Source organism: Salvelinus fontinalis, chromosome 6 (assembly GCF_029448725.1).
Source record: "Salvelinus fontinalis isolate EN_2023a chromosome 6, ASM2944872v1, whole genome shotgun sequence".
Taxonomy (NCBI): domain Eukaryota; kingdom Metazoa; phylum Chordata; class Actinopteri; order Salmoniformes; family Salmonidae; genus Salvelinus; species Salvelinus fontinalis.
In genome coordinates this window covers 18,409,864-18,437,145 of record NC_074670.1, presented here as the reverse complement: position 1 = coordinate 18,437,145, position 27,282 = coordinate 18,409,864, and the positions used below count along the sequence as shown (strand labels likewise).

General features: G+C 47.1%; 1 protein-coding gene across 3 annotated transcripts in view; it reads left to right on the top strand.

The window, feature by feature from the left end:
• The window catches only part of LOC129857249 (cell adhesion molecule 4-like), a 150,796-nt gene that overhangs the window by 106,906 nt on the left and 16,608 nt on the right, over positions 1–27,282 (top strand). For 2 of the 3 annotated variants that reach the window (XM_055925298.1, XM_055925299.1), the window contains exons 2-5: positions 19,538–19,684; positions 23,515–23,802; positions 24,940–25,101; positions 25,498–25,588. In XM_055925298.1, coding sequence (XP_055781273.1) covers positions 19,538–19,684; positions 23,515–23,802; positions 24,940–25,101; positions 25,498–25,588 — 688 coding nt within the window. Of the gene's footprint in view, positions 1–3,842; positions 4,025–19,537; positions 19,685–23,514; positions 23,803–24,939; positions 25,102–25,497; positions 25,589–27,282 lie in introns of all 3 variants that reach the window. The other variant, XM_055925300.1, reaches the window with a different exon arrangement.

Here is a 27,282-nt window from a genome sequence, read left to right as displayed (position 1 = left end):
ATAAGTGTATCGAGGACATCGTCCCCACAGTGACTGTACGTACATACCCCAACCAGAAGCCATGGATTACAGGCAACATTTGCACTGAGCTAAAGGGTAGAGCTGCCGCTTTCAAGGTGCGGGACTCTAACCCGGAAGCTTATAAGAAATCCTGCTATGCCCTCCGACGAACCATCAAACAGGCAAAGCACCAGTACAGGGCTAAGACAGTCGTACTACACCGGCTCCGACGCTCATCTTATATGGCAGGGCTTGCAAACTATTACAGACTACAAAGGGAAGCACAGCCGCGAGCTGCCCAGTGACACGAGCCTACCAGACGAGCTAAATCACTTCTATGCTCACTTCGAGGCAAGCAACACTGAGGCATGCATGAGAGCATCAGCTGTTCCGGACGAATGTGTGATCACCCCCTCCGTAGCCGATGTGAGTAAGACCTTTTAAACAGGTCATCCCCAAAGCTAGCACTTACTTTGGCCGCCTTTCCTTCCCGTTCTCTGCTGCCAATGACTGGAACGAATTGCAAAAATCACTGAAGCTGGAGACTTATATCTCCCTCTCTAAACTTTAAGCATCAGCTGTCTGAGCAGCTTACCGATCACTGTACCTGTACACAGCCAATATGTAAATAGCACAACCAACTACCTCATCCCCATATTGTTATTTTTCTTCTTGCTCTTTTGCACCCCAGTATCTCTACTTGCACATCATCATCTGCACATCCATCACTCCAGTGTTAATGCTAAATTGTAATTATTTCACCTCTGTGGCCTTACTGTGACCTTACTGTGTTTTTTTATTTATTTACTTATTTATTGTTCACCTAATACCTGTTTTTTACTTGAAAATTGCGCTGTTGGTTTGGGCCTGTAAGTAAGTATTAAACTGTAAGGTCTACACCTGTTGTATTCGGCGCGCGTGACAAATTAACTTGGATTTGATTTGATTCTGAGAACACACGTACAGACACACACACTGTTCTGAGAACACGCATACAGACACACACACTGTTCTGAGAACACACGTACAGACACACACACTGTTCTGAGAACACGCATACAGACACACACACTGTTCTGAGAACACACGTACAGACACACACACTGTTCTGAGAACACACACACACACAGACACACACACTGTTCTGATAATATGCATACACACTGTTCAACAAATATAACAAAAACACGCATACAGACACACACACTGTTCTAATAATATGCATACACACACACTGTTCTGAGAACACGCATATACACACACACACACTGTTCTGATAACACGCATACAGACACACACACACACACTGTTCTGATAACACGCATACAGACACACACACACACACTGTTCTAATAACATGCATACAGACACACACACACTATTCTGAGAACATGCATACAGACACACACACACTCTTCTGAAAACACGCATACACACACACTGTTCTGAGAACACGCATACACACACACTGTTCTGAGAACACGCATACACACACACACACACACACTGTTCTGAGAACACGCATACACACACACACACACACACACTGTTCTGAGAACACGCATGCAGACACACACTGTTCTGAGAACACGCATGCAGACACACACTGTTCTGAGAACACGCACACAGACACACACACACACACTGTTCTAATAACACGCATACAGACACATACTGTTCTGAGAACACGCACACAGACACACACACTGTTCTGAGAACACGCATACACACACACACTGTTCTAATAACACGCATACAGACACACACGCTGTTCTGAGAACACGCATACAGACACACACACACTGTTTTGAGAACACGCATACACACACACACTGTTTTGAGAACACGCATGCAGACACACACTGCTCTGAGAACACGCATACAGACACACACACATGCAGCCATTATGGACTGTCTTAATACAGCAGCTATAAAACAGGTCATTGGACAAAGAGGACCTCTATGAGGCCTCTGTCTCTCTGTCTCTCTGTCTCTGGGTTTCAACTGAGGAATTGTAGGGGAAGAAGGCCTTGCCACTAAACATCCTTAACAGACCCAGCTATATACCCTGTCTGAATGGACTGCTGGGCGGTTACAGACACAGCCACTGTTCTCTGACCTGAAAGACAGTCATTGTCGCATCCACACCCCAAACCTTCACAAAATAACTCAAATGCTAAATATGCATCCGCGGACTAACACACACACACTTACACACACTGAAAGAGAGTGGAACAGGCAGGCTGTGGGAGGAGAGCAGGGGTTATATAAACCAGACACAGACGGACAGATAGACAGCTGACACTACTCTGGGATATACTGAACATATACTGAACGACAGAGAGGAAGAGGAGGAGGAAGAGGAAACAACCAGGAACTAAAGCACTGTCCCACAATATTGACCTGACTGAGGATGGAGAGAGAGGAGACGACAAGATAACACAACAACCACAACGAGAGAGGGGGATGAGAAGAGAAAACACCGAATAGACTTTGTTTGGATCAGAGGGACAATATCCTTTCCGAGCTACAACGACAGAGAGCACAGAGCAATTTCCTTGGTGTCAGGTTCTGGTGAGGTTGCTGTTAGGGACTCGGAGGTTCCCTGCTACTTCAGTGCCATTGACAGTGCCAGGGCACGCGGTGCGGTAGTGGTAGCATTGACTGGCTAATTGCAGACAGAAGGCAGAGGACTTTGTAGCAATCTGGGGATGACACCACTGTTCTCCAAAATCAGATAGTGTTCAGTGAGGTGTGTGCTGCTGCAGTCCGGTCACCCTCAGTAAGCTATACGCTCTCCGGGCCGGGCCCTCGCCGCTGCTGCATTAGGAGCTGCCAATCAGAACCAACAACCAACTCCACACGGACCGCAGAACCTGAACTGAGCAGCTGAACTGAGCAGCTGAACTGAGCAGCTGAACTGAGCAGCTGAACTGAGCAGCTGAACTGAGCAGCTGAACTGAGCAGCTGAACTGAGCAGCTGAACTGAGCAGCTGAACTGAGCAGCTGAACTGAGCAGCTGAACTGAGCAGCTGAACTGAGCAGCTGAACTGAGCAGCTGAACTGAGCAGCTGAACTGAGCTCACTGACAGAGCGGGTAGTGAACACGAGACTCAACACAGGGACTGAACATAGTGACTGGAAGCAGCCGTGTGCAGCAGAGAGAGACATTGTGATCCTGTATAATCATACAGAGGGATGACATGCATACACGTTATACTGTAGGCCTACAGTGGGATGGATAGATAGAGAGACAGCCTATAGAGTAATGCTATATGTGTGATACTGTAGGGTGTTTCTATCACACAGGGAGACAGTATTCCTTTGTAAAGCAGTTCCCATCACAGTTGGAGACGGTGATGTGTGATAGTGAACAGTGGGAGACTATTTAGCTGATGACATGTTTGTGTTGTCAAAAGTATCATGTGTGGGGATGGAGCCCCGAGCTGAGAGATATGAGTACAGAAACAGTTTCATGTCCAGTATCATCACTTGTTTCAGATGGTTCACTCTGATGTGTCTGTCTGGCTGATGTAAAGTACAGATATTGGTTTGTTTGGTATTGGGATTCTGGTGATTGGTTCGCAGTTTGACTGGTTCTAGCCTGTTGGTTTGTATCATTGCTTTGTTGTTTAGTTATATAGTCCTACACAGCAGTGCAGCTCTGTTTGCAGGCAGTCCATTTGGCTAATTGTGTGTTGATAGTAGCAACGTTGTAAGACATTCTAGATCTACGCTGTGGTGATGTTAGATCGGTGGTATTTTATCAAAAGACTGCAGCTCTGAAGAATCGTGCGTGTTGTGTACTGGTAAAGCCCCGGCTTTGTTGTGTGTCACTGCAGCCCTAGCTGTGCTCTGCTGTGCTCTGCTCTGCTGTACGGCGGCTGTGTCCTGTGTCACAGAGGAAGCATTGATCAGACAGCTACTGAGGCTCAATACACAATGAGGCCTGGCCCGAGATCTCTCCTCCTCCCAACCCCCGTCTCCCTCTCCCTGCGAGCCCTGATCCTGCTCTGCCTTGCGCGTAAGTCCCACACACATGCGCGTGCACACACACACTTGCGCAATGGACGTTCGATGTGCATTCACTGAAAATCTATGTACTGTACATTCACACATACACATGATGACACACACTAACTTATATACAGATGGAGGATCTTACATTTACATTTACATTTAAGTCATTTAGCAGACGCTCTTATCCAGAGCGACTTACAAATTGGTGCATTCACCTAATGACATCCAGTGGAACAGCCACTTTACAATAGTGCATCTACATCTTTTAAGGGGGGGGGGGGGGCAGAAGGATTGCTTTATCCTATCCTAGGTATTCCTTGAAGAGGTGGGGTTTCAGGTGTCTCCGGAAGGTGGTGATTGACTCCGCTGTCCTGGCGTCGTGAGGGAGTTTGTTCCACCATTGGGGTGCCAGAGCAGCGAACAGTTTTGATTGGGCTGAGCGGGAACTGTACTTCCTCAGTGGTAGGGAGGCGAGCAGGCCAGAGGTGGATGAACGCAGTGCCCTTGTTTGGGTGTAGGGCCTGATCAGAGCCTGAAGGTACTGAGGTGCCGTTCCCCTCACAGCTCCGTAGGCAAGCACCATGGTCTTGTAGCGGATGCGAGCTTCAACTGGAAGCCAGTGGAGAGAGCGGAGGAGCGGGGTGACGTGAGAGAACTTGGGAAGGTTGAACACCAGACGGGCTGCGGCGTTCTGGATGAGTTGTAGGGGTTTGATGGCACAGGCAGGGAGCCCAGCCAACAGCGAGTTGCAGTAATCCAGACGGGAGATGACAAGTGCCTGGATTAGGACCTGCGCCGCTTCCTGTGTGAGGCAGGGTCGTACTCTGCGGATGTTGTAGAGCATGAACCTACAGGAACGGGCCACCGCCTTGATGTTAGTTGAGAACGACAGGGTGTTGTCCAGGATCACGCCAAGGTTCTTAGCGCTCTGGGAGGAGGACACAATGGAGTTGTCAACCGTGATGGCGAGATCATGGAACGGGCAGTCCTTCCCCGGGAGGAAGAGCAGCTCCGTCTTGCCGAGGTTCAGCTTGAGGTGGTGATCCGTCATCCACACTGATATGTCTGCCAGACATGCAGAGATGCGATTCGCCACCTGGTCATCAGAAGGGGGAAAGGAGAAGATTAGTTGTGTGTCGTCTGCATAGCAATGATAGGAGAGACCATGTGAGGTTATGACAGAGCCAAGTGACTTGGTGTATAGCGAGAATAGGAGAGGGCCTAGAACAGAGCCCTGGGGGACACCAGTGGTGAGAGCGCGTGGTGAGGAGACAGATTCTCGCCACGCCACCTGGTAGGAGCGACCTGTCAGGTAGGACGCAATCCAAGCGTGGGCCGCGCCGGAGATGCCCAACTCGGAGAGGGTGGAGAGGAGGATCTGATGGTTCACAGTATCGAAGGCAGCCGATAGGTCTAGAAGGATGAGAGCAGAGGAAAGAGAGTTAGCTTTAGCAGTGCGGAGCGCCTCCGTGATACAGAGAAGAGCAGTCTCAGTTGAGCTCAGTCAATCTTCATTTCATCACGCTGTTGCAGAACTTTCCGGAAATGCAGGACATTTTAAATGTGTAGTGGGTGTATTTGAGCTTTGGAAAGGCTTCTGAAATTTGTAATTTCTACTTTGAAATTTCATGCTTGATTTTCCCTCGTAAAAATTGTATCAACCCCTACAAAAATATCCATTCATTACAATCCACATAATAATTCACATCTCCTGTTGCTGTAGGATTTCCCTGCTGTGGCAAACTGGCTCAAATGTAAGATCCTACATCTGTACAAACACTGACTCACCTCACTACATCAAGCTAGATTATCTTTCTCCATCTTTCACCTCTCAGTGGGATAATTGTGGCAAACACGTGATAATGGGAAGATCGGGAGACTTAATAAATGTCTTGTAAAATGGGGAAAAGCTATAGAGTGAGGGAAATTGAAGACAAGACACGTAGGGATAGAAAGATAGAGTGGACCGAGAGAAGAGCAGAGTGTGAATGAACTCTCAAATCTCTATGATTTAGGTGTGAATTTCCAATGAGCATGATGTATGAGCAGAGTGCTATAGAGAGGAGGGATACACCCGTGGGGCTGTAGGACTGGGGAAACACGAACCAGGATGGAGGAGTACAGTTAAAAGAGGCGAGAGAGAGAGAGATAAGTCTCCCGATCTTCCCATTATCACGTGTTGGCCACAATTATCCCAGAGAGCGATCACAGCCTCTGAGAGCCTTCTGAAGTACACCACAAAATTAACTTTGACCAGAAGAGAGAGAGAGAGAGAAAGAAAGATAGACAGACTGATAGAGGGGTGGAGAGAGTGAGAAAAAAGAAAGATAAGCGAGAGGGAGGGAGAGAAAGAAAGTGAGCCCAGGAACCACTGTGGGCAGGAGAGCTAGTGTTTCCCCTGTCTTTGATCTATGATTAGGATCACTGGTAGCACCACTGTGGGCAGGAGAGCTAGTGTTTCCCCTGTCTTTGATCTATGATTAGGATCACTGGTAGCACCACTGTGGGCAGGAGAGCTAGTGTTTCCCCTGTCTTTGATCTATGATTAGGATCACTGGTAGCACCACTGTGGGCAGGAGAGCTAGTGTTTCCCCTGTCTTTGATCTATGATTAGGATCACTGGTAGCACCACTGTGGGCAGGAGAGCAAGTGTTTCCCCTGTCTTTGATCTATGATTGGGATCAGTGGTAGCACCACTGTGGGCAGGAGAGCTAGTGTTTCCCCTGTCTTTGATCTATGATTAGGATCACTGGTAGCACCACTGTGGGCAGGAGAGCTAGTGTTTCCCCTGTCTTTGATCTATGATTAGGATCATTGGTAGCACCACTGTGGGCAGGAGAGCTAGTGTTTCCCCTGTCTTTGATCTATGATTAGGATCACTGGTAGCACAACTGATACCATGAATACATCCTGTCATCATTCTATTTGGGTTCAAGCAGCGTATTAATATGTAGAGATGTTCTGTAAATAACCATGGCTGCAACGCGTCCACTTCCTCCAAGCCAATCAAAATCTGGATTGCAGAATTTGCATATTGGATCTACACAGGGACATATCGTGGCATGGGATGGCGGGAGGGAGGGAGGGAATAGATGACAGTAGAAGAGCGAGAGAATGAGGAAGAGGGATGAAAAGAGAGAGAGAATTAGTTTTTAGCCTTGGCAAGGAGGCTGGGTTATATAATTCCTGCCAATGAAGCAGTTTTGGGTGAGCAGTGAGCAGGAGGAGGGAGACTGGCCAGGTAGAGGGATTGATGCGGTGGGGGGGTTAAGACTCTCTCCTCTTGGCCGCTGTGAATCTCCAGCGTGGTATCAACGTGTAATGGGCCTGTACATTTTCCTTAAGCTGCCCTTGTTTTGTGTGGCAGTCGTTGCCAGAGCAGTGTTGGGCTGTGACGGCTTGTCATAAACACCATGGCTAACCAGCTTTAGCTGTTTAAAGGGACTGCATACACACTGGTGGAAAACAGAGAGAGGTAAAGAGAGAAGGGATTGGAAGAGAGGGAGAGGTTGTGAAGGACATGGGGGTATTATAGTGAGGTGAGTGGATAGAGAGAGTGAGAAAGTGTGAGGTATTTAGAGAGAGAGAGAGAGAGAGAGAGAGAGAGAGAGAGAGAGAGAGAGAGAGAGAGAGAGAGAGAGAGAGAGAGAGAGAGAGAGAGAGAGAGAGAGAGAGAGAGAGAGAGAGAGAGAGAGAGAGAGAGAGAGAGAGAGGAGAGAGAGAGAGAGAGAGAGAGAGAGAGAGAGAGAGAGAGAGAGAGAGAGAGAGAGAGAGAGAGAGAGAGAGAGAGAGAGAGAGAGAGAGAGAGAGAGAGAGAGAGAGAGAGAGAGAGAGGAGCAGCAGAGTGGTAGAGAGGAGCAGCAGAGTGGTAGAGAGGAGCAGCAGAGTGGTAGAGAGGAGCAGCAGAGTGGTAGAGAGGAGCAGCAGAGTGGTAGAGAGGAGCAGCAGAGTGGTAGAGAGGAGCAGCAGAGTGGTAGAGAGGAGCAGCAGAGTGGGAGAGAGGAGCAGCAGAGTGGGAGAGAGGAGCAGCAGAGTGGGAGAGAGAGAGATGAGATGAGCAGCAGAGTGGTAGAGAGAGAGAGATGAGATGAGCAGCAGAGTGGTAGAGAGAGAGAGATGAGATGAGCAGCAGAGTGGTAGAGAGAGAGAGATGAGATGAGCAGCAGAGTGGTAGAGAGAGAGAGATGAGATGAGCAGCAGAGTGGTAGAGAGAGAGAGATGAGATGAGCAGCAGAGTGGTAGAGAGAGAGAGATGAGATGAGCAGCAGAGTGGTAGAGAGAGAGAGATGAGATGAGCAGCAGAGTGGTAGAGAGAGAGAGATGAGATGAGCAGCAGAGTGGTAGAGAGAGAGAGATGAGATGAGCAGCAGAGTGGTAGAGAGAGAGAGATGAGATGAGCAGCAGAGTGGTAGAGAGAGAGAGATGAGATGAGCAGCAGAGTGGTAGAGAGAGAGAGATGAGATGAGCAGCAGAGTGGTAGAGAGAGAGAGATGAGATGAGCAGCAGAGTGGTAGAGAGAGAGAGATGAGATGAGCAGCAGAGTGGTAGAGAGAGAGGGAATGGGGTCATGGAAATATGGTAAAGAACATGAAGGTCAAAACATAGCTGTGAGAAGGATGGGAAGGGTGAACAGAGATGTGAGATGAGGTAGAGAAGAGAGGAGTGTAATGAGGAAGAGTAGATGATGTGTGAGAAAGAGAGAGAAATATACAAAAGGGAGTACATGATTCTGCTATTAACTCAGGATTTTCCTCTCTCTCTCTCTTTCTTCCAATTTCATCTTGTTTGTCCTCATGTCCTCTCTCTGAATCCCTCTCCCTCTCTCTCCCTTTCTCCCTGTCCTGAACAAAACAGGATGATTATACTGCAGACTTGAGCTGCAGAACAAATCACATTTAGTGATGGAGAGTGTGGAGATAGAACCATGTGGGAATGAGAGATACCCACTGAGTCAGAAAGAGAGAGGCAGACAGAGAGCGGGAGTCTTGCAGAATGGAAGGAAAGTATTGCAAGATTAGAGGCTAGATGAAGGAAGAGAGACATGGATAGAGGGATGCAAGTAAAAGAGAGTGAATATGCACAGAGAAGAAGAATGAGAGATGAAGGTATAGAAGGAGCGTGGGGAAGTAGTACAGGGAGAAGGTGAGGGAAAGAGGGAGTAGGTGAAAAGGAAGAGGGATGTAATGAGATTAGAATATAATACAGTAGGGGGAAATTATGAGCTCTAAGGACCAACAGGGAGGGAGGGAGGGAGGGAGAGAGGGAGAGAGGGAGAGAGGGAGAGAGGGAGAGAGGGAGAGAGGGAGAGAGGGAGAGAGAGGGAGAGATTGTAAAGGATTATGTATTATTTATAGTTAAGGCTTTTTTTGTGGAGTTGATTGGCAGTGTTGGAATCCTGGGAGAGGTGGAGTGATAATTTTAGACCAGAGAGAGAAGAGGGAGGAGAGCAGGGAGAATAATCTTATTCTGTCAGCTGTTTGACTGATGCAGAGGCAGCACAGCCTCACAACTCACTGGTTTACCTGAAGCAGACGCTCTCTGACTGATGCAGAGGCAGCACAGCCTCACAACTCACTGGTTTACCTGAAGCAGACGCTCTCTGACTGATGCAGAGGCAGCACAGCCTCACAACTCACTGGTTTACCTGAAGCAGACGCTCTCTGACTGATGCAGAGGCAGCACAGCCTCACAACTCACTGGTTTACCTGAAGCAGACGCTCTCTGACAAGCTTAACACAGAAAAATGAATTTCCGTATGCAGCTAATCATAGCTAGACAGACAGACAGACAGACAGACAGACAGACAGACAGACAGACACAGTATAGGGATTTGAATGTGTTGTCAACCCATTTAACTGGTAAAAAAAACATTCACTTTCGTTGGGAAAGACAGCTGTTTTCTTGACTTGTTCTGTAGCCTATCTAGACTCAACCTCATGTGAAGTCCCTCTGGCTGCCTGCTAGCCTATCTCTCCTGTCTTGTTATTGACCTGGAGGGTGTGTGTGTGTGTGTGTGTGTGTGTGTGTCCACAGTGTGTCTTGAAGTCTCCATGGCGATAACTCAGTCCACTAATCCTACAGTAAGCTACACGCTGAGCAATTCTAGGATTTACTGAGACCCCTCTGTCTTCATACACCTGGCTGTGCTCCCAACTCCCACCCTCCTCTAACCCTCCTTATAACTCAGCTTCACCGTGGGAACCATTTAGGACACCCCGGACACGCCCTTGTTTATTTATACCTATATGTATTATTTATTTATTTATTTGTTTATGCATTTTGAAATGATTGGCTGCCTGAGTGCTGTGTAGCTGGCATAAATAAATGCATGTTTTCAGGGCCGTGGGGAGAGTGGAGGGGAGCTCTGATCAGGGCCTTTCACTGCGATGAAACACTGCCCCCACTTGGCCAAAAGGGGAACTGACAATAGTATCTTGTTTTATTTATCTGTTTTTCGTACTGTCAGTACACCGCTTCGGTATCGATCGCCTTACATTCTCTCTCAATCTAATTCTGTGCATGTGGAGTATTTTATTATGACGACTCTGATTTTAAAGAGGTCAGGAATAATACTTCTGCCACGGTGGGTTTTTCTCTTCTGTAGTCATACTACTGTATAGAAGTCTAGCCCTGCCTATTGGTATTCACAAGCCCCTGGCCTACAGTGAATGGATGACTATAAAAACTACAGTTAAAGTGGCAGGGCCACCATGGGGCCATGCTGAGGGGACCTGCGTCATCCCATATCTCTCTCCCAGCTGTGGTGTTATTATACCGGACCCCCGCTCTGCTCCTCCATGCATTTCCTGGTTTGACTGTTCTGTCCCTGTCTCCCGCCACCCTCGCCTGTTCCCATTGGCTTGGCAGCCAGGTGCGTGGTGGTGGATGTTTCATGCACAGCGCAGGCCTCCCTGGTCTGTCTGTCTCTACACCAGCAGCATCGGCGGGTAGCTCGGCCTAATCTCCATTGAAGAGGTGACAGCTGGCGGAGGAAGTGGAAGTAAGGAACTCTAATTAGTCCTATTTTCTAGCCTCGGCCTCAAACATCCCACCACTCTTTTCTGCCTGGATTTGTATGTGCTGTTCTATGGGTTTTGGTATGAATAACTCACAATGACTTCCCGGGCCGGGCCTCTGCTTGATGTATGGTGCTGCTAGTACAATTAGTGCCATTAAAACAATGGTGGCCATGTTGCCGGTTGCCAGGGTGATGAGTAATACCAGTCATTAAGTAGCCTAAATAATTGGGATGGAGGTGGTGAACGCTGATGGCTGTGATATGAATCACAATATTGATGTAGAGAATGGCGAATAATAATGACTCCAATTAGTGATAATTGGCCCAGAGTTTTTGGTGTGTCCTCTTTATTTCTCTCTCTCTCTCTCTCTCACTGTGTGTCTCTCTCTCTGTGACTCTCTCTCTTTGTGTCTCTCTCTCTCTGTGTCTCTCTCTGTGTGTCTCTCTCTCTCTGTGTGTCTCTCTCTCTCTTTGTCTCTCTCTCTGTGTCTCTCTCTCAATTCAATTCAATTCAAGGGGCTTTATTTGCATGGGAAACATATGTTAACATTGCCAAAGCAAGTGAAGTAGATAATATACAAAAGTTAAATAAACAATAAAAATGAGCAGTAAACATAACACTCACAGAAGTTCCAAAAGAATAAAGACATTTCAAATGTCATATTATGTATATATACAGTGTTGTAACGATGTGCAAATGATTAAAGTACAAAAGGTAAAAAATAATTAAACATAAATATGGGTTGTATTTACAATGGTGTTTGTTCTTCACTGGTTGCCCTTTTCTTGTGACAACAGGTCACACATCTTGCTGCTGTGATGGCACACTGTGGTATTTCACCCAGTAGATATGGGAGTTTGTCAAAATCGGGTTTGTTTTCAAATTCTTTGTGGATCTGTGTAATCTGAGGGAAATGTGTGTCTCTAATATGGTCATACATTGGGCAGGAGGTTAGGAAGTGCAGCTCAGATTCCACCTCTTTTTGTGGACAGTGTGCATATAGCGTGTCTTCTCTTGAGAGCCATGTCTGCCTACGGCGGCCTTTCTCAATAGCAAGGCTATGTTCACTGAGTCTGTACATAGTCAAAGCTTTCCTTAAGTTTGGGTCAGTCACAGTGGTCAGGTATTCTGCCACTGTGTACTCTCTGTTTACGGCCATATAGCATTCTAGTTTGCCCTGTTTTTTTAGTTAATTCTTTCCAATGTATCAAGTTTTTTTCTCGTGATTTGGTTGGGCCTAATTGTGTTGCTGTTGCTGTCCTGAGTTTTACCTCTTTCTCTCTCTCTACCAAACACAACCAGAAACACAACCAGAAACACAACCACACACAACCACAACCACAAACACAAAAACAATCACAAAAACAAACACAAACACAACCACAAACACAACCACAACCACAAACACAACCACAAACACAACCACAAACACAAAGACAACCACAAACACAAAGACAAACACAAAGACAAACACAACCACACACAACCACAAATACAACCACACACAACCAGAAACACAACCACACACAACCACAAACACAAACACACACACAACCAGAAACACAACCAGAAACACAACCACAACCACAAACACAACCAGAAACACAAACACAACCACAAACACAACCAGAAACACAAACACAACCACAAACACAATCACAACCACAAACACAACCACACACAACCACAAATACAACCACACACAACCACAAACACAAACACACACACAACCAGAAACACAACCACAACCACAAACACAACCAGAAACACAACCACAACCACAAACACAACCAGAAACACAAACACAACCACAAACACAATCACAACCACAAACACAACCACAAACACGACCACAAACACAACCACAAAGACAACCACAAACACAACTACACACACAAACACAAACACAACCACACACACAACTACACACACAAACACAAACACAACCACACACACACTCGACCACAAACACACACACACTCGACCAAAAACACAACCACACACACAACAACAACCACACACACAATCACAAACACAACCACACACACAACAACAACCACACACACAAACACAACCACACACACAACCACAACCACACACACAACCACAACCACACACAACCACACACATAGACACACACACAACCACACATACACACACACAACCACACACACAACCACAACAACACACAAAATCACAAACACAACCACACACACAACCACAACAACACACACAATCACAAACACAACCACACACACAACAACAACCACACACACAACCACAAACACAACCACACACACACACTCGACCACAAACACACACAACCACAAACACAACCACACACACACTCGACCACAAACAACCACAACCACACACACACAACCACAACCACACACGCAACCACACAAATAACAACAAACACAACCACACACATACACACACAACCACACATACACACACAACCACACACGCAACCACAACCACACACACAACCACAAACACAACCACACCGACAACCACAACCACACACGCAACCACACACATGACAACAAACACAACCACACACATACACACACAACCACACATACACACACAACCACACACGCAACCACAACCACACACACAACCACAAACACAACCACACAGACAACCACAACCACACACACAATCACACACGCAACCACACACACAACCACACACACACACACAACCACAACCACACACAACCACACACAACCACACACACAACCACAAACACAAAAACAAACACAAAGACAACCACAACCACAACCACAAACACAACCACAAACACAACCACAAACACAACCACAAACACAACCACAAAGACAAAGACAACCACAAAGACAAAGACAACCACAAAGACAACCACAAAGACAACCACAAACACAACCACAAACACAACCACAACCACAATCACAACCACAACCACAAACACAACCACAACCACAACCACAACCACAAACACAACCACAAAGACAACCACAAAGACAACCACAAAGACAACCACAAAGACAACCACAAAGACAACCACAAAGACAACCACAAAGACAAACACAACCACAAAGACAACCACAAACACAACCACAAACACAACCACAAACACAACCACAAACACAACCACACACAACCACAACCACAAACACAAAGACAAACACAAAGACAACCACAAAGACAACCACAAAGACAAACACAACCACAAAGACAACCACAAACACACACACAACCAGAAACACAACCACAACCACAAACACAACCACAATCACAACCACAACCACAATCACAAACACAAACACAACCACAAACACAACCACAAACACAACCACAACCACAAACACAACCACAATCACAACCACAAACACAACCACAAACACAACCACAAACACAACCACAACGACGACCACAACGACGACCACAACCACAACCACAAAGACAACCACAAACACAACTACAAACACAACTACACACACAACCACAAACACAACTACACACACAACCACAAACACAACTACACACACAACCACAAACACAACTACACACACAACCACAAACACAACTACACACACAACCACAAACACAACTACACACACAACCACAACTACACACACAACCAGAAACACAACCAGAAACACAACCACACACACAACCACACACAACCACACACACAACCACACACATACACACACACACAACCAAACATACACACACACAACCACACACAACCACACACAACCACACACACAACCACACACATACACACACACACACAACCACACATACACACACACAACCAAACACACAACCACAACAACACACACAACCACAAACACAACCACACACACAACAACAACCACACACACAACCACAAACACAACCACACACACAACCAGAAACACAACCACAAACACAACCACACACACACTCGACCACAACCACAAACACAACCACAACCACAAACACAACCACAACCACAAACACAACCAATCACAACCACAAACACAAACACACACACAACCAGAAACACAACCAGAAACACAACTACACACACAACCACAAACACAACTACACACACAACCACAACTACACACACAACCAGAAACACAACCACACACACAACCACACACAACCACAAACACAACCACACACACAACCACACACATACACACACACACACAACCACACACATACACACACACACACAACCACACATACACACACACAACCACACACAACCACACACACAACCACACACATACACACACACACAACCACACATACACACACACAACCAAACACACAACCACAACAACACACACACAACCACAAACACAACCACACACACAACAACAACCACACACACAACCACAAACACAACCACACACACAACCACAACCACAAACACAACCACAAACACAATCACAACCACAAACACAACCACAAACACAACCACACACACACTCGACCACAAACACAACCACAACCACAAACACAACCACACACACACTCGACCACAAACACACACAACCACAACCACAAACACAAACACAACCACACACACACTCGACCACAAACACACACAACCACAACCACAAACACAAACACAACCAATCACAACCACAAACACAAACACAACCACAATCACACACACAACCACAAACACAAACACACACACAACCACAAACACAACCACAATCACAACCACACACACAACCACAAACACAAACACACACACACACACACAACCACAAACACAACCACAAACACACACACAACCAGAAACACAACCACAAACACAACCACAAACACAAACACAACCACACACACAACAACAACCACACACACAACCACACACACAACAACAACCACACACACAATCACAAACACAACCACACACACAACAACAACCACACACACAACCACAAACACAACCACACACACAACCACAACCACACACACAACAACAAACACAACCACACACATACACACACACACACACAACCACACATACACACACACAACCACACACACAACCACAACAACACACACAATCACAAACACAACCACACACACAACAACAACCACACACACAACCACAAACACAACCACACACACACTCGACCACAAACACACACAACCACAAACACAACCACACACACACTCGACCACAAACAACCACAACCACACACACACAACCACAACCACACACACAATCACACACGCAACCACACACGCAACCACACACATAACAACAAACGCAACCACACACATAACAACAAACACAACCACACACATAACAACAAACACAACCACACACACACACACACAACCACACATACACACACACAACCACACACACAACCACAACAACACACACAATCACAAACACAACCACACACACAACAACAACCACACACACAACCACAAACACAACCACAAACACACACAACCACAAACACAACCACACACACACTCGACCACAAACAACCACAACCACACACACACAACCACAACCACACACACAATCACACACGCAACCACACACAACCACAACCACACACACAACCACAAACACAACCACACACACAACCACAACCACACACAACCACACACACAACAACAACCACACACACAATCACACACACAACCACACACACAACAACAACCACACACACAACCACAAACACAACCACACACACAACCACAACCACACACAACCACACACACAACAACAAACACAACCACACACATACACACACAACCACACATACACACACACAACCACACACACAACCACAACAACACACACAATCACAAACACAACCACACACACAACAACAACCACAAACACAACCACACACACACTCGACCACAACCACACACACACAACCACAACCACACACACAATCACACACGCAACCACACACAACCACACACGCAACCACACACATAACAACAAACACAACCACACACATACCCACACACACACACACAACCACACATACACACACACAACCACACACACAACCACAACAACACACACAATCACAAACACAACCACACACACAACAACAACCACACACACAACCACAAACACAACCACACACACACTCGACCACAAACACACACAACCACAAACACAACCACACACACACTCGACCACAAACAACCACAACCACACACACACAACCACAACCACACACACAATCACACACGCAACCACACACAACCACAACCACACACACAACCACAAACACAACCACACACACAACCACAACCACACACAACCACACACACAACAACAACCACACACACAATCACAAACACAACCACACACACAACAACAACCACACACACAACCACAAACACAACCACACACACAACCACAACCACACACAACCACACACACAACAACAAACACAACCACACACATACACACACACACAACCACACATACACACACACAACCACACACACAACCACAACAACACACACAATCACAAACACAACCACACACACAACAACAACCACACACACAACCACACACACACTCGACCACAAACACAACCACACACATACACACACAACCACACATACACACACAACCACACACACAACCACAACCACACAGACAACCACAACCACACACACAATCACACACGCAACCACACACACAACCACACACACAACAACAACCACACACACAACAACACAAACACAACCACACACACACTCGACCACAAACACACACAACCACAAACACACACACACTCGACCACAAACAACCACAACCACACACACACAACCACAACCACACACACAATCACACACGCAACCACACACAACCACAACCACACACGCAACCACACACATAACAACAAACACAACCACACACATACACACACAACCACACACACACACACAACCACACATACACACACAACCACACACACAACCACAACAACACACACAATCACAAACACAACCACACACACACTCGACCACAAACACACACAACCACACACACACAACCACAACCACACACGCAACCACACACATAACAACAAACACAACCACACACATACACACACAACCACACATTCACACACAACCACACACGCAACCACAACCACACAGACAACCACAACCACACACACAATCACACACGCAACCACACACACAACCACACACACAACCACAACCACACACAACCACACACACAACCACACACACAACCACAACCACACACAACCACACACACAACCACACACACAACCACAACCACACACACAACCACAAACACAACCACACACACAATCACACACGCAACCACACACACAACCACACACACAACCACAACCACACACAACCACACACACAACCACAACCACACACACAACCACAACCACACACAACCACACACACAACCACACACACAACCACAACCACACACAACCACACACACAACCACACACACAACCACAACCACACACACAACCACAAATACAACCACAAACACAACCACACACACTACCAGACACGAGCCACCATTACATTACCATAATTTCAGTTCAAACTGCAATGCCCTATACAGACAGGTGGCAAGGAGGCTGAACTCCAAACTGTGTGTGTGTGTGTGTGTGTGTGTGTGTGTGTGTGTGTGTGTGTGTGTGTGTGTGTGTGTGTGTGTGTGTGTGTGTGTGTGTGTGTGTGTGTGTGTGTGGCTGCGTATGCTCAACAGGTGTGAAGGGATGCATACGTGTGTGAGCCGAGAGAGAAGGGTAGAGAGAATGTATGTAGGAGAAAGATCTCTGTGTGTGTACTACTGCTGTTGGCCACTTAGCTTGTATGGTTCCCATCTGCCTCTAATGAGGAACCCACAGTCCAGTGTGTGGGTTGTGTTGCTACAGTATGTCAGTCTCTCTCTATTAGGACTGTGTTAGGCTAATGGCTGCTAATGATAATCATGAGAACAGTCCAACCACCAAGCTCATTTACCGCTTTCCCTGCCTGTGTCCATGTCAATTAATAACAGCATTTGTTTCTCTCTCTCTCTCTTTCTCTCTCTCTTTCTCTGTCTCTCTGTCTCTCTGTCTCTCTCTCTCTCTCTCTCTCTCTCTCTCTCTCTCTCTCTCTCTCTCTCTCTCTCTTTCGTTCTCTCTCTCTCTCTCTTTCTCTCTCTCTCTCTCTTTCGTTCTCTCTCTCTCTCTCTCTCTCTCTCTCTCTCTATCTGTTTCTCCACATCTCTCCCACTCCTAATGCTACTCAGAGCTATGTTATATGACTCTGCCGCTACTCTCCTTCAAAAAGCACACTAGTATTCATGAGTCATGACTACACCACAATATAATGAATGTATCTCACGTCTATGTACACAGACTGTCAATGGAGCAGAATCAATAGTTGTTTACTTGCTTTTCTGTGAATGTTGCGGTTTGTATTGAAGTGAGGTTGAAACTAAATGTCTCTCTCTCTCTCTCTAGCGCGTTGCCAGGCGGTGCAGGCTGAGAATGTGACAGTGTTGGAGGGAGGCACGGCCGAGATCTCCTGTCGTCTGCAGAAATATGACGGCTCCATCGTGGTCATCCAGAACCCTCGCAGACAGACCCTCTTCTTCAACGGCACACGAGGTGTGTCTGTGTGTGTGTTATGCATGTTTGTGTGTGTGTGTATTTAGTATGTGTATGTTTATGCGTTTGTGTGTTCATGTTTGTGTGTGTTTTGCATGTATATGTGTGTGTGTATTTAGTATGTTTTTGCGTGTGTGTTTGTGTGTTTGTGTGTTCATGTATGTGTGTGAGAGAGAGAGATAGAGTGAGGTTTCAACATTCATCTCTGTGGTCAGGGTTTGAAAAACCAGTCAGCCCCAAGACGCCACCAGATCAATGTGGTTATGAGGGAGGTCAACCTATTGAACCCATTAGCTGGCCTGTTTAGGTCAACCTATTGAACCCATTAGCTGGCCTCTTTCGGTCAACCTATTGAACCCATTAGCTGGCCTCTTTAGGTCAACCTATTGAACCCATTAGCTGGCCTGTTTAGGTCAACCTATTGAACCCATTAGCTGGCCTGTTTAGGTCAACCTATTGAACCCATTAGCTGGCCTCTTTAGGTCAACCTATTGAACCCATTAGCTGGCCTGTTTAGGTCAACCTATTGAACCCATTAGCTGGCCTCTTTAGGTCAACCTTTTGAACCCATTAGCTGGCCTCTTTAGGTCAACCTATTGAACCCATTAGCTGGCCTCTTTCAGTCAACCTATTGAACCCATTAGCTGGCCTGTTTAGGTCAACCTATTGAACCCATTAGTTGGCCTCTTTAGGTCAACCTATTGAACCCATTAGCTGGCCTCTTTAGGTCAACCTATTGAACCCATTAGCTGGCCTGTTTAGGTCAACCTATTGAACCCATTAGCTGGCCTGTTTAGGTCAACCTATTGAACCCATTAGCTGGCCTGTTTAGGTCAACCTATTGAACCCATTAGCTGGCCTGTTTAGGTCAACCTATTGAACCCATTAGCTGGCCTGTTTAGGTCAACCTATTGAACCCATTAGCTGGCCTCTTTAGGTCAACCTATTGAACCCATTAGCTGGCCTCTTTAGGTCAACCTATTGAACCCATTAGCTGGCCTGTTTAGGTCAACCTATTGAACCCATTAGCTGGCCTGTTTAGGTCAACCTATTGAACCCATTAGCTGGCCTGTTTAGGTCAACCTATTGAACCCATTAGCTGGCCTGTTTAGGTCAACCTATTGAACACATTAGCTGGCCTGTTTAGGTCAACCTATTGAACCCATTAGTTGGCCTGTTTAGGTCAACCTATTGAACCCATTAGCTGGCATCTTTAGGTCAACCTATTGAACCCATTAGCTGGCCTGTTTAGGTCAACCTATTGAACCCATTAGCTGGCCTCTTTAGTTTTAACAAGGTCTCATTTCATTATGGAGGAGTACATTCTAGGACTTCATTCATACTCCCCTCCCTACCTCATTACGCAATAACAACATGGATCAGACCTCTTCTGCCAGATGAAAGCAGTATATTGAAGCCTTCCGTCCAACTAGCCCTCTCTGTCAGATCAGGACTACCGGTTCACACTATTAAGTATTTAGTGCCGCTTGCTCCCCGGGGAGGAGAACCTTTTTTCCATCTGAAAGCATGATGGACCTTAATAGGACAGAGTCAGAGAGAGAAGGGGGGAGAGAGAGGTTAGGTATTGTAGGGTATGAGCTTAACTCTCTCTACTCTCTCTCACACACACTGATGCACATACACACACACACACACACACACACACACACACACTGCAGGGCGATTCCAATGCTACCCATTACCATTAGTGCAGGGAGCAGGGTAACCCATGGTGTTTCTGGCAGCCTTCCGTGCTGAACCATTCCCCTCTATAACTGTAGAAAGGTCCTGCACTGTTAGGTAAAGGGAATGAGCTGTCCAGCTACAGCACTAAACCAATGGGCTCTGATGAAGCTTGTGTCTCAAATGGCACGCTATTCCCTTTATAGTCCACTACGTTAAACCAGGGAATCTGGTCCCCATAGAGATCTGGTCAATAGTAGTGCACTATATAGGGAATCAGGTGCCGTTATGGACACACACAAGGTCTTTTATTAGGCTGTCCAGCATAGAAACAGACTATAGGAACAGTAATAGCTATACCTGTTCAAAAGTACTCTGTGGAGGACTCTCATCTATCTCCTCTAGCTCTGACTGCCTGTGGATCCCATCTATCTCCTCTAGCTCTGACTGCCTGGCATGCAAATGAGCTGGGACAAAAGGTGAAATAGGACTTGAACAAAGCTGTGACATTTAGTTGCCATTTAGTGTTTTTCTGTCGGGAATCACTCTCACATTCAGGCAGCTTTGTGAAATAGTATTCTAAGGCAAATGTAGACTGTTTTTCTCTCTGTCTACAATAAATTCCTCTGTGTTTCAGACAGACACACAACACACACGCACACACTAAACCTCTGATATAATGAATGATGCTGTGAAATGGTAGACTAGTTCACCAGGGAAGAGAGAAGGAATTCTCCCTCTGCAGAAGCAAACACAAAAGAGAAGGGAGAAAGGGACTAATAAGAAGAGAGGAAAGAGAGGGAGGAAAGAGAGGGAGGAAAGAGAGGGAGGAAGAGAGGGCGGTAGAGAGGGAGGAAGAGAGGAAAGAGAGGGAGGTAGAGAGGAAAGAGAGGGAGGTAGAGGGGAAAGGAAGGAAGAGAGGGCAGTAGAGAGGGAGGTAGAGGAAAGAGCGGGAGGAATAGAGGGAGGAAGAGAGGGAGGAAAAGAGGGCGGTAGAGAGGGAGGAAGAGAGGAAAAAGAGGGAGGATGAGAGGGCGGTAGAGAGGGAGGAAGAGAGGGGGGAAGAGAGGAAAGAGAGGGAGGAAGAGAGGGAGGAAGAGAGGGCGGTAGAGAGGGCGGTAGAGAGGGCGGTAGAGAGGGCGGTAGAGAGGGAGGGAGAGAGGGAGGTAGAGAGGGAGGAAGAGAGGGTGGTAGAGAGGGTGGAAGAGAGGAAAGAGAGGGAGGAAGAGAGGAAAGAGAGGGAGGAAGAGAGGGCGGTAGAGAGGGAGGAAGAGAGGAAAGAGAGGGAGGAAGAGAGGAAAGAGAGGGAGGAAGAGAGGGCGGTAGAGAGGTGAGGAAGAGAGGAAAGAGAGGGAGGAAGAGAGGGCAGTAGAGAGGGAGGAAGAGAGGAAAGAGAGGGAGGAAGAGAGGGCGGTAGAGGGGGAGGAAGAGAGGAAAGAGAGGGAGGAAGAGAGGAAAGAGAGGGAGGAAGAGAGGTGAGGAAGAGAGGGAGGAAGAGAGGGCAGTAGAGAGGGAGGAAGAGAGGAAAGAGAGGGAGGAAGAGAGGGCGGTAGAGGGGGAGGAAGAGAGGAAAGAGAGGGAGGAAGAGAGGAAAGAGAGGGAGGAAGAGAGGGCGGTAGAGAGGGAGGAAGAGAGGAAAGAGAGGGATGAAGAGAGGGCGGTAGAGAGGGAGGAAGAGAGGAAAGAGAGAGGTTATGCAGTCAGTCGATACAAAGTGGGTTGGGGAAGTTTATGAGACAATGACCATCGAGTCCCTGTCACACTCTGACGGTTATTAGCATTATTTGTTATCATGATTTTCTCACAATAGATGTTTCCCTTTCTCTGACAACGAAATAAACATAGTTTTGCTCTCCTATGTCCATTCTCTAGGTTCTCTCCCTTCTCACTGCCTCTGTGGTTGCTATGATACTATGGACTTGGTCAGGAGGTCACAGTGGATTGTTGGATTAACTATGTTTAATTCTTCTTCTCCTTCGCTATCCCCCTTTCAATTCCTCTATTCACTCTCCTTATTACTCCCTCGCTCCTCTTTTCTTTTGGCCTTGCTTTTCTTTCCATATATTTATGTGTTTATCTCCAATTGTGGTTTTCCTATTGTGTCTTGACCCCCCCGATACTGTCTGTCTCCCTCCTTCACTCCCCAGCGTTGAAGGATGACCGTTTCCAGATGGTTCTCTTCACTCCCCGCCTGGTGCGCATCACCCTCACCAACGTGAGCGTGTCGGACGAGGGCGGCTACTTCTGCCAGCTCTACACCGACGACACCCACCACCAAGTGGCCACGCTGTCCGTGTCCGTCCCTCCCGACACCCCCACGGTGGAGGTGAAGCAGGAGGCCGTGGAGGGGGGCGAGGTGGAGCTCACCTGCCTGTCGCCGCGCAGCAAGCCCCCCGCCACGCTGCGCTGGATCAGGGACCGCCGGGAGATACCAGGTCTGTCCATCCTTTGACGATCTATCACTATGTCGCTCTGTCATTCTATCTATCAGTATCTGTCTGTCTGACTCTGTCTTTGTTCAGTCATACCTCTCTCGCTGCCTCTCTCTCTCTCTCTGTTCACTTCCTGCGTTCCCTATCTATCCGCCTGCCTGTCCCTGTGTCAATCTATCCATCTGTCTCTTTCTCAAACTCCATCATACTCTCTCCTTTTCTGTCCAGCCTTCTATCTACCTCCCTCTTTATTCCCCATCTGATAAGACTTCCATCCAGCTATCACTCTGTTTACCATTTTATCTGTCCTTCTGTCCAGCTCTTTCTGTCTGTGTGTCTGTCCCACTGTTTACCCTCTGTCTGTCCTGTTATACCCTCCACCTCTCTCTTTTTTCTCTCTCACTCCCATCCCGTCTCTCCATCTTAATCTCTAACTCAGCACGTCTCTGTGCCCTTACACTCTGTCCTTTTCCTCACTCTTCTTCTCTTCACCCCGTCTTCCTCTCCTCCTCTTCTCTCTCTCTGTCTCCTCCTTTCATGCCGTGTTCACAAAGTTGTCTGTCCCCTGATGTGACAAGGTTACGTAGGAAGCGGCGTGGGCTGATGTGTGGGGCCTACAGCAGACAGCCCTGTTTTCTGTTCTGCTCTGTAGTGCTGTGGAGCGGGCCCTGCCCTGAGTGAAATACACTGTGACATTAAAGGTTGGGCTCCAGATCCTGACGGATAGAATGTCTCAGTAATTAAGACAGTATCTCCCTGCCCTCATCTCACGCTTCAATTGGGCCTGCTTCAGTTCACTCAGCTGAAATAATTGAAAACTCAGCATGCTGTTAGTTATTGTCATATTTTCACAGACTCATATTACGTGACCTCAGTTTTGGCCACCACCATCCTCCTCCTCATCTTCCCCTGCTTCATTTGGAGTCTTTTAAAATATTTTTAATCGTATCTCACGCTCTCTATATCTGCCTTTTATGTCTGAGCCTGTCCAGATCCCTCTCTCCTCTTCTCCTTTTCATCTATCATGCCTGTCTCACTCTCTCCATGTGTCCTTCTCCCTTCTCTCTTTCTTCTTTCACCAGCGCCTTTTCCTTCCCTCCTCGTCCTCTGTCTGATATGCTCCCTCCCTCCCTTCTCTAGGTGTGGTGTCCCAGCAGGAAAATGGGAAGACAGTGAGTGTGTCCAGCACCATCCGTCTCCCTGTGGAGAGGAGAGACAACGGGGCAGCGGTCAGCTGTGAGGCATCCCACCCCGCCCTGGGGGGGCAGAAGAGGGTCCGCCACTACCGCCTCGACGTCCACTGTGAGTGACTGGTCAGCCACCGAGGGTTACCATGGCAACACACTGAAGCTGTATCCCCTCATTTCTGATGGTCTCCGACTCATTTGTGTTTGGTGTCTGGGGTGGTCAACCCTTCTGTTATAAATTACTTATCAACTCACCATTTCTGAGTTTGATCAGCCTTTTCTGCCCTTTAGATCTGCATAATGAGTGTCACTGCCAAACTGTTGCTGCTTAAATGGCCCTGCATGGCTATCACAGCAACACGTTTGAATACTTCTTCAGATGTGTCTGTTCACCACAGCCATTAACAAAGCAGCAGCTGTTTCACCCTGAGGGTTGTTGTGATAACAGAACCGCCAACAGTCACTCTTGATTGGTTACCATGGTAACCAGTCCTTCCTCCTCTCTCCCCAGTTGCCCCCACAGTGAGGATCATCCCTCCCCCTGGCATCCTCCGAGAGGGAGACTCTCTCAGCCTCACCTGCTCCATCACTGGCAACCCACTGTGAGTGTGTGTGTGTGTGTGTGTGTGTGTGTGTGTGTGTGTGTGTGTGTGTGTGTGTGTGTGTGTGTGTGTGTGTGTGTGTGTGTGTGTGTGTGTGTGTGTGTGTGTGTGTGTGTGTGTGTGTGTGCGCACATTTATGAGATTGTTTGATTGGTTTGTGCGTTTGCTGTATGCTGTGCTCAGACTACAGCTGTTTGGAGTATTCGGAGGAGTTTTTTATTGAATTTATTTTTTTATTTCACCTTTCAACCAGGTAGGCTAGTTGAGAACAAGTTCTCATTTGCAACTGCGACCTGGCCAAGATAAAGCATAGCAGTGTGAACAGACAACAACACAGAGTTACACATGGAGTAAACAATGAACAAGTCAATAACATGGTAAAAAAAAGAGAATCTATATACAATGTGTGCAAAAGGCATGAGGTAGGCAATAAATCGATTAATTACAATTTAGCAGATTAACACTGGAGTGATAAATCATCAGATGATCATGTGCAAGTAGAGATACTGGTGTGCAAAAGAGCAGAAAAGTAAATAAATAAAAGCAGTATGGGGGGTGAGGTAGGTAAATTGGGTGGGCTATATAACGATGGACTATGTACAGCTGCAGCGATCGGTTAGCTGCTCGGATAGCAGATGTTCAAAGTTGTTGAGGGAGATAAAAGTCTCAAACTTCAGAGATTTTTGCAATTCATTCCAGTCGCAAACAGCAGAGAACTGGAAGGAAAGGCGTCCAAATGAGGTTTTGACTTTAGGGATGATCAGTGAGATACACCTGCTGGAGCGCGTGCTACGGGTGGGTGTAGCCATCGTGACCAGTGAACTGAGATAAGGCGGCACTTTACCTAGCATAGCCTTGTAGATGACCTGGAGCCAGTGGGTCTGACGACGAACATGTAGCGAGGGCCAGCCGACTAGGGCATACAGGTCACAGTGGTGGGTCGAATAAGGTGCTTTAGTAACAAAACGGATGGCACTGTGATAAACTGCATCCAGTTTGCTGAGTAGAGTACTGGAAGCTATTTTGTAGATGACATCGCCGAAGTCGAGGATCGGTAGGATAGTCAGTTTTACTAGGGTAAGTTTGGCGGCGTGAGTGAAGGAGGCTTTGTTGCGAAATAGAAAGCCGACTCTAGATTTGATTTTGGATTGGAGATGTTTGATATGAGTCTGGAAGGAGAGTTTGCAGTCTAGCCAGACACCTAGGTACTTATAGATGTCCACATATTCTAGGTCGGAACCGTCCAGGGTGGTGATGCTAGTCGGGCGTGCGGGTGCAGGCAGCGAGCGGTTGAAAAGCATGCATTTGGTTTTACTAGCGTTTAAGAGCAGTTGGAGGCCACGGAAGGAGTGTTGTATGGCATTGAAGCTCGTTTGGAGGTTAGATAGCACAGTGTCCAAGGAAGGGCCAGAAGTATACAGAATGGTGTCGTCTGCGTAGAGGTGGATCAGGGAATCGCCCGCAGCAAGAGCAACATCATTGATATATACAGAGAAAAGAGTCGGCCCAATAATTGAACCCTGTGGTACCCCCATAGAGACTGCCAGAGGACCGGACAACATGCCCTCCAATTTGACACACTGAACTCTGTCTGCAAAGTAGTTGGTGAACCAGGCGAGGCAGTCATTAGAAAAACAGAGGCTACTGAGTCTGCCGATAAGAATATGGTGATTGACAGAGTCGAAAGCCTTGGC